This window comes from Amblyomma mixtum, chromosome 9 (assembly GCF_055824585.1).
Source record: "Amblyomma mixtum isolate Tamu chromosome 9, ASM5582458v1, whole genome shotgun sequence".
Taxonomy (NCBI): domain Eukaryota; kingdom Metazoa; phylum Arthropoda; class Arachnida; order Ixodida; family Ixodidae; genus Amblyomma; species Amblyomma mixtum.
This window is the reverse complement of record NC_143020.1, coordinates 39,320,375-39,330,206: the sequence shown is the minus strand read 5'-3', so window position 1 is coordinate 39,330,206 and position 9,832 is coordinate 39,320,375. Positions and strand designations below refer to the sequence as shown.

The 9,832-nt window shown below is 45.3% G+C and overlaps 1 protein-coding gene across 1 annotated transcript; it reads right to left on the bottom strand.

Moving 5' to 3' along the window:
- Positions 1–224: 224 nt before the first annotated feature.
- Positions 225–8,311, bottom strand: LOC149328804 (RING finger protein 151-like). Its single transcript, XM_089561655.1, is given in 3 exon segments — positions 225–323; positions 325–375; positions 8,024–8,311. Coding segments are annotated over 3 exon segments (438 nt in total).
- Between the last annotated feature and the right edge of the window lie 1,521 nt (positions 8,312–9,832).

Below are 9,832 nucleotides of genomic sequence, written 5' to 3'. Positions count from 1 at the left end.
CCTTGTTTCTTCCTTGAGTGCTTCTATGCAGCTTCGGACTTCACCAAGTGTCTGGTTCTGGACAATGTGATCACTGAGTGTTTGCTGCACACCAGCTTTTATGTCAGCAGTGCATTGGTGGAGCAGCTCTCTGAAACCTTTTAACTCCATCGGCTCATTTCTGTTGTACGAGTCATGGTGATCCGAAGATGATGCGGTCAGGACATGGTCGCTGCAATCGCTGACTAGGTGTGCCGAGATGGCGGCGCAGAGAACAGACGCCGAGCACTTGGAACATGAGGTCGAGTGATGGCAACAGTCACCGTGGAAATGTTTGCTCAGGTCTGAAGCAGCCATGACGGCTTTGCAGCCAGCTTGCGCGTTCCAGCATCTGACCTGCGCATGAAACAGCATTGCATTGCATAAAGCGATGTGAATATAACAGATGTGATATAATATGAGTATCGGTGTATTGTGGGACACGTTCTCTCATCCATCTTAAACATAAACAACGTTTGGCTTGTTACAAAACGTATCCCACAGTTCGAAGAGGCACCGACCTGTCCTCACAATTAATGATATTTGTGAGCAATGATGAAATCAAAGCAGAGCGCCACATAGAGGCCAATGGTTTGTGCAGGGCAATTGCTACACTAAACTCATCCTTTGCCAACCAAATTCCACACTCAGGTACACCACGCGCCAAGTGCCAATATTGCCTTTACCACATGCCATCAAAATGATAACCCTATTTCAAAGCTAGCCTTCACGTCCCCAGAAATAACCTGTAAAGAGTTTATTCCCTCTTTTATGGCTTTTTTGGCAGAAGGTAACCTAATAATACACTGAAAAGAAAAAAAGAAAAAAAGGTCGAGAGGCAGCCTCACACTAATACCTGCAGACTGAAGCTCACCCTCCCCTCATTGTTCATCGTGTGTCACATTGTCAAGAATGGCACCTGAAGGTCTTCGGTCTATTTCGATTCTTACCAGCCTACAAACGCACATGGAACTTTCCGCTACAGCGAACTACAAGGGCTACGTTAGCCGTGTCTACAACAGACGGCGAGATGTGCTCGTTTCATTGTAAAAATTATGAATGACGACGCACAGCACTTTCGTAGTATCATTTCCTGAGTACAGCGCCCCACCAGTTTATAGTTTTCAAGGGTCAGTTTTGACTGCAAAAAATGTCAGAAGGCGAATTGTGCGTCGACGCATGCAGAATTATGTGCAAGCGTTCATTGTGTTATATGTTAAATTAACATACATAATAATATCCGTCAACGTCATTCTTTACTAATAGCTATTCGCGAAGAAGTGAACGTCCTTATTTATTCGCTTATGGTCGACTTCTTTGCTGCTCTATCGTTTGACTTCAGCTGCGTGCATGCAATATCCAAGTGACGTTCCGCTTACCAACATCTTGCTTCATTTCCCTCTCAACAGCACGAGCACAAGCGATAAAGTTTGAAACTGAGATAAAGCGAGTTAGCCCGTTGGTTCAACGGAAGCGTAGGGCAAGAATGAAATTGAAAACAATATCCTGTTTGTATACACGTGTACCCGTTGGTATACACGTGTACAATATTTGGGTTACAAAAATACTACATACTATGATTTCTTAGATAATGCGCAAATAGAAAATTTGAACACATTTACTTCTCGCACTGCGAAGTGAAAATCACGCCATGTGTCTCAGGAATTCTTTCTTTTATTAAATCAAAAGCCCAGGAAATTTCACCCTATTTCTGTTCTCCGTTAAAATCGACTTTGGCGTTTCTGCATGTGTTTACACCTTTGTAGCAGTAAAATACGCATTGTTCCCTATAAAAAAGGTGTTTATAGTGGTGTGAAAACATTTAACACCTTTTTTATAGGGAACAATGCGTATTTTATTGCTACAAAGGTGTAAACACATGCAGAAACGCCAAAGTCGATTTTAACGGAGAATAAAAATAGGGTGAAATTTCAACATTTCTCTCTTCATCACCGAAAACTGACCTGTGGTCTTCGTTTTAAAATCAGGGCTTGCGTAGCACAGCCTGCGAGATTCGGCAATAATTAAAAAAACTGCGGACGCTGTGGAGTTTACTTGCGAACTGTGTGTGACGGTGAAAGCTATTCATCTTTCACAGCTATTTTGTAGTTTATAAAAACCTCGTTTAAGGTACTAAATTTGTTTTAGGCAGTATATAGACTTCCAGACAATTTAGCCTGAAAACGCTATAAACTTCCTGTGGAAAAAAATCTCTGCCTCTCCCGTAAACGAGAGTAGAGTAAGCATGAAATGTTTACGGGCCTAATGTCATCTCGGTGGACACCCGAACCGCACCGTACAGGAAGGGAGGAACGCCACCACCCGTTCAGCGCGATGCCTTGCCATTTGAACGCAAGGTTTTTTGATGAAAGGAAATGGCGCAGTAATTCTCTGCCATCTCGGTGGACACCCGAACCGCACCATAAAGGAAGGGAGGAACGCCACCACCTGTTCGGCGCGATGCCTTGCCCTTTGAACGCAGCGCTTCTCCCCCGGATCACGTATGACAACGAAGTGTAACGTGGCATTTATGTGCTTTTTGCACGCCTTATTAGAAATCGGAAATTATAATTCCGTGCATTATCAAACCCACAGCTCCACTGATATCTTGATAAACATTAAGAAGGCAATGGCAGCAGTTATTTTTTTGTCTCGTTTGGAGACCAACCGGCGCTTGCATGCCGGTCGCGTAGGAGGGCTTACAGAGTCTCGTTAAATCTCGCTAAGTCTCGTACGGTGCCCGGATGTTCTCGTTTCAGAGCCCGGATGACTGGATTTCAGTGCCCGGATGACTGGATTTCAGTGCCCGGATGACTGGGTTTCAGTGCCCGGATGACTGGATTTCAGTGCCCGGATGACTGGATTTCAGTGCCCGGATGACTGGATTTCAGTGCCCGGATGACTGGATTTCAGTGCCCGGATGACTGGATTTCAGTGCCCGGATGACTGGATTTCAGTGCCCGGATGATGGCTCTCGGTCTCGGCGTGACGTCACCACACTGCCGACAACGGGGGCTAAAAGCATTTCATGCTTAAAAGGACTTGTCCATAACAAATGCAAACCCTAAGGACACTCGGTAGACAAACTCTGTTGATGGCCATACACTTTTAGTACTTTTTACACGTGGTCTACGGACTATGAATAAAAGACAGTAACTGCCTACACGAAGGTTGTACAGTGTCTGGATTTATGGTCATACACTTATTACTCTTTCTGCACACATCCTGCAGAGTATGACTAAAAGTAAGAAACAGCCTACAGGAAGGTAACATAGTAGTAAGAAGTACACAGAAAATCTATAGACCCCTTTTAAGAGAGGTGTCTTTATAGCCAAAATGCTATAATCGGTGGACACAGGCAAACCTCACTTTCTGCTCAGTTGCCGTTTTCGTTGAGGAAATGGAATAAATGGGGCAAGGACGAGGATAACTAACGACAGTGCACAGTCAAAGAAATTGAAAGGGTCCACTAGCCTTGACAGCCAGCAAGCAGGCTTCCGCAGACTTGTAAGCTGGCATGCAGTGCACTAACAGGAAAAGCAGTATTACCTCGTTACGCCTGGCCTTGTCTAGATATTTGTAAATTGCACACGGGCATCTTTTATTTTAAATTTGTAGTTGTGTCATCGAGCCTTTCGCCGCGGACAAACTCGTGGTGTCGTAAGGCAGTTGCGGCGCCTGTGACAAGCGAAAACCGACCTTCCGCCCGTCATTACGTGAGTCTCGCGCCGACGGCAAGTAGGCCTGCTCACGCGGTCGATTGTAAGGCATGTCGTACATGCAAGCCGCGGATCATGGATCCTGAAACCATTGAGGCGATCAATTGGGACAAGAGGCCGTAAGAAATCTATGCGCGTTTCTGTAGGAGATATAATTATAAAGAAAGCCAGTCTTCCATGCGTGAACTACGGAACTATGGAATGAGTGATAGGGGCAAAGCTTCAAAAACTAAACAAGCTTGCGATTTCCGAGACCTAGTTTCGCGGCTAACGCAACATTGACGTCTTTTTTAGACGCTTCGCAGAGTAGAGGAAAAAGCACCATCTTTCCACTCGCTACAGAGCATTTTCTTGCTGACTTTTTAGACTGCCTCACCAACAAGAGATGTAACAAAGCGCAACTGACTAGATGCAAAAAAAAAGACGGGCGGCAAAGACGGCTGCTGAAGAAGGCAACAAAACCTACGGACGGCCTCCAGATACGTGTGGTTCTTTCTGGGCGGTTTCATGGTCACGTCTGTCGCAAAACACAAAGGCACACGAGCAATAGAACTAAGTGTAATCTGCGTTCGGGGTAGTTGGTTATTTAACAACAGAGTAAAGTGCAGGTGCTGCATAGCTATACATGGAAACAAGAAAAGCCAGGGAGGGCAATCACCATGGTTACGCGCACACTACCAACTGAAGGTTTACTGTTGTCGTGAATAAAAATAAAACGCAAAGGATAACGAATGAAGAATCCCTTTATTACAAAAGGGAAGTTAAAGTACCTCAGGTTGTATTCGGAAACGCTTCGTCTGGTCCACTTTGAGGCTGTCAAATACAATTCAGCACACTTTTTCGAATGCATAGTCGTGATAGAAACATTAAATCGCCAAAATATTTTTCCCCAGTTCATGTTTGGGCACGTGTACAGTAACTTATACAAACCTATCGGCTGGTCTTACATCGCAGATTAAGCAGATGCATCTGGTTGTTCTCTTTTCTTGTAAAACTATCAAGCGCCTGCACTTTACTCCAGTGAAGCAAACTTTTTATTGGCTTCCGGAGGGTGAACCATCAGCCATCATTTATTGAATTACAACGCAGTTTTAGTATTTTTTTAGTGAGTTTAGTGAGTTTTGTACGCCACAATCAACAGAATGATGCTATGCGAGGACAGAATAAATAAAGAAAGAACAGTGTGTTATCCTCTATCACACCACGCGTCCTCGAGGCGCCAAAAGCGCATGCCCAGCGAACTGTGAGAGAACCAGTGCAAGTGCACACGTACCTTTCCGAAAGTGCTGCTGGTACCCTCGGAAACGAATCACTCTCGAGGAACACGCCATGCTTCAATGGTACGCATTTTGTCAGGCATACGCAGTGCCACTGAAGTAACGAATGCGCATGCGCGGAACGCTAGGTGTCTGTTTTCTGCCGGCATTGGAACGCTAGACACCATTATGCGCGCACGTTAAGGAGAACGTTAACGGTTGCGTTGTCAACATGGCAACGCGGCGCTCGCTGCTTCCGACCAAACGCTGCGCCACCACTGCGTTCGTCAGGAAGATAGCCCGCTTTAAGTGACTACAGTTTCTTTTACGTCGCACAGTATGAGGTACACATAAATTTCTAACCGACAAACAGCCCTTCTGTTTCAGACAAACTGCCAATTTTCAGAACGGTCATCCCTGACTACTTGCGGTGTACGCCCTTTCGTTTTTGTAACGATGTCACCCGAGTGTTAGTCTTTTGCTTCATCAGTGGCCTGTGGCGGAACCAAATGGCACACTGGGGGGATTTGCAGCGCACGTAGAAAACACAGACCCCTTCGACAGTAATCAGCTTGGCTGCTTCTAAAGCTATTCGCAGCCAGATTTTTGTTTTTCTGCTGTCTCATTCCTTGGCATAAACGTCAACGATCTTCAGAGCAAGCCGCATGGCAACAACTGCCAGCGGCATGCTCACAGTTACATTAAGTTCTCTCGCAATCACCACATCACATCTTGTTTTAGTAAACAGTTATGAGACTGGATATGAGCGGATTAATGACATCCTGAAATCAAGAAGAAGAAATGGGCATATAGCAGGACATGTATTGCGAATGGAAGATAACAGCTGGTTCTTAACGGTAAAGTAGTGGATTCCAAGAGATGACAAGCGCAGGAGAGGGCGGCAGAAAGTTTGGTGGACGGATGAATTTAAGAAGTTAACGGGGTCACGGTGGCCGTAGCTGGCAACGAACAGGTTTAATTGGAGAGACATGGCAGATGACTTTGCCCTGCAGTGGGCTCGGCCAGGCTTATGGTGATGAGCCTCGTTAGCAATAGATTGAGAAAAAAAAAGCTCGAGGAAAACCAGCTTGTGATTGCCCATTTGGAAAGGTTCGATTTTTTTGCAGCGCTCAGTTTATTCCCTTGCAAGCATAACAGCACTTGTCAACTTTTACACCGACGAAAAGCCAAACACATTGGGGATCGATCGCGGATTACCGAGCTTGGTGATATTTTACAGGTTCACTGGCTCTCTTCGGTTGTCGGGGCGGGCATAATAAGGACTGCAATAACGGTGAGAAAGACTACGGGGCCCTCGCGCTGCTTTAGGAAAGGACGATGGTCGCTTTGGCGTGTGCCTTATGCACATGCGTCCATAATCACCGGATTTTCGGGTTCGCTCCTTGGTAAAACCTTCATCGAGGAAAATGTTTACACTGATGTCATACTTTTGAAACATTGGAAGGCTGTACTCCCGCCCAAAGACCAGAAGTCTACACCCGAATGCTCGGGCGTGGGTCATCTACTGAAATCGCCGCTGAGCGTTAGTCCGTCGGACCGAGACCATTTCAGGGCGGCTTCAAGCTAACAGAAAACAACAGCTGCGGCGAACACACCTTGCGCCGTGATCTCTGACCTAGCGGCCAATGCTCAGAGTTGTTAATATCAGCCCAAGGGAGGCGCTCAAGCGCTTGATTTAAGGCTGCTGGCGGCGGTAGATTGTCACAAACGGCGTCAGCCGAATCATTCTGCAGCTTCGTCACTATAGGAATCTCCTATTTTCATAGCTTTACTCTCTGAGAAAGCTTAGGCTAGTCGTGCACTCATCAATATTTGCTGAATAGAAGCGTCGGCCCAGCTCTGGTATGCCAGGCATCTCAGCCAATACTAGTGAGCAAGTTTTTAAGCAAAGACGGATTGTTCCATCCAAGTGAAAGCAATTTAGTGCTGTTGACAGCCTATGGGCGTATTTTGCAGAATTTGCGTTGTTCCTGAAAGGTAATCAATTCACGACAGGTAATCAGGTAATGTCTGCAGGTTTATTTACTGGTTTTAAACGAAAGCTTGTAAACTACAAAACGTAATAAGTTCTAACGTGTGGCTCATATCAATCGCGCAGTGTATACCGAAAGCCCCTTCGGGCACAGCGCTCCGGAGAATAGCGGATTTCGTTCCCTGAGACGTGTCTTGGAACCCTCAAGTAGCACCGTTGCAACGTGTTAGCTTTCAGTATTTCGCGGAGTTTCTTTTAGTTTAGTCAAAACAAACGAAAAAACTAAATCAATCGTCGAGAACTGTAGAAATTTGTGCTTTCGCACTTCTGCTTTTGAATCATGATTGCGTAAATGGTAGCTCCGTGCAAACATTTCACCGGGCTGTTTTCATTTTTGAAACATTGTAACTTCTACACTGGCATTTTATTCTGGGCAAAAAATGAAAAGTTAGCTTATTAATTTCTTGTAATGATCTATGCTTCCGGAAAGAACAAGTGCTGCTTACTAGGCCGTAGCACTATTAACGCTACTAAGTTTGTTTCACTCGTCTAGTACCCTCGTTTTTTAAAATCTTGGTTGCAATCAATGGGACACATGGTATTCTGAAATATCGTCGCTACATTCGCCAATGCGTGCGCGTCACTTGATGGACGATGCACAGTGGTCAACTAAACGAGTCCTTGTTGCACTGTTCACAGTTCGCAACGCCACGGGTGCTGCACATGCAAGCTTGCTCCGCACGTGCAACTAAAGCTGTCTAATGGAACCCGTTTTCATTGCGCGGTTAGCAAAGGCCACAATAAAAGTTCTGCTCGATATCAACGGTGAACACTACGGATTTATGGGGTTTTAGCGAAACAAAGCAACCAGGCAACTATCTCGTCAGGCTTCCTGTATTGCTCAACACACGTTGGAATAGTAGCAGTTTTTATTCAAACATTAGGCACTGCAATACATTTGGGACCTGTCTACAATGTTTTACTATGATTTCAAAGCCAAGCCTGAGTTAGAAATTGAAAGCTTCTCCTGCGCTTACCTCCATTTTGAGAAGCTCGTCGGCAGCAGTCGCTTGAATGACGACTTCCTCCTCTGGATACTTCTCGCAGTGAAGGGGACAGGCGCGAACATGATCGCCCAGGTTGGACAGCTCGTAACAGTACCCGCACAGGACGTGCTGGCAGGGAAAACGGGCGGTCACAGGCCGTATGAGTCCGCAGGCCCCACATATTATGCTAGATTGAGCTTGCTGCACGAAAAGTAGAGGCCTCCAGTCCAGAGCCTCCGAAAAACCGACGAGTGTGTACCGCGTACCAGACACAGCCATAGTTCTCCGCCCTACGCTCGCTGCCACTCGGCGCTCAAGGAAACACCCTCTGGGGCTGCCAATGTGTCCCATTTTATATGTTATCTATTTTCTTGTCACATCACCGCGATTATCATGATCCCTACCTTATCGGCTTAAATGTATGGGATGTTGGGCTGGTTTGGCCTTCTTGAAACTGTCTGGAAATGATAAGAGCGAGAACCAGAAAACGTTTTTCGCTTCCACCTAACTCTCGCGTTACTCACTGCGGCTGCGCACTTGCTATTTTTCTGTATTAGTACTCCGTAGATGCTCCGATAGAATAGCTTAATTACTTCTCTAAATTTTTCTTGCGCTACGGTAAAAGCACGTAGTATACTCTTCATGTGCTTTATTAGTTCTCTAACCAGGCATGTCTTGTGTAAAGCATGTGTTGTTGTCGCTGCTCTACCCAAGGGTACGAACAACACCGGACGAAAAAACGCAAATATAGAGAGGTTGCAATAAAAGTTTTTGTGGATCCGCCGTTTCGACGTTTCCTCTTCCGAGGAAAATCAATGAGGGGATTCCCTAGCGTTGCTGCAGTGAAACTGCCGGGCCTACAGGAGACAACGATGCTCTTGTGTACGAGTGCGAAGTTTCGGTTATCAAGAGTGCTGGCCATCTGATATGCTTTGTTCACAATCTGCCGTCATGCTGTTCCGGGAGAGCGCTTGGGAAAACGGTAACGTTATCTTAATTCATAATAAGACGTCAAAGACCTGAAAAGCTACACTCCAATTATGTTACCGTCCGTTTGGCAACAAGGAATTTGCTAAGGTAATGGCTATTACATTCAGGACAACCTCAGACTTCAATCAACCTAATAATCAGGAGATCTTTCGTAAACGATACAGTACAATAGTTATTCAAATCATAAGGCAGGTGATTGATAAATACATGGTGGAAAAAACAACGCAAACTTAGCCAAAAAACACAGAAAAGAGGGGAGACACTACAAGCGCTGACTCGCAACTCTCTGCGAGTCAATGAGTTGCGAGTCAGCGCTTGTAGTGTCTCTCCTCTTTTCTGTGTTTTCTGTCTTAGTTTGCGCTGTTTCTTCCACCATGAATTTACACCAACTAGCGCAAATGTCTGCTTTGCTATTGATAAATACGCAGAATATACCCCACTGCTATATATATGTATCCTTCATTGATTTCGAAAAAGCATTTCATTCTATGGAAACCTGAGCAGACAGGAACATTGCGGAATCATGGTGCAGAAAACTGCTATGTGAAGATACTTGGAGATATATTTATGAATGCAAAGTTATAATAGTTATTTTTAATGACAGCAATAAATTTAGGATAATGAGCAGTGTTAGGCAGGGAGACACGATGTCATCAATCCTATTCACCGCCTTTTTACAGGTGCTGTTCAGGCGGGTGCATTAACAACCGTTTGGGAGAACATTTAGTGGCGAATACTTCAGTAATTTGCGATCCGCGAATGATATTGGCTTGATAAGTGAATCAGGAGATGAGCTGCAAAGCATGATTA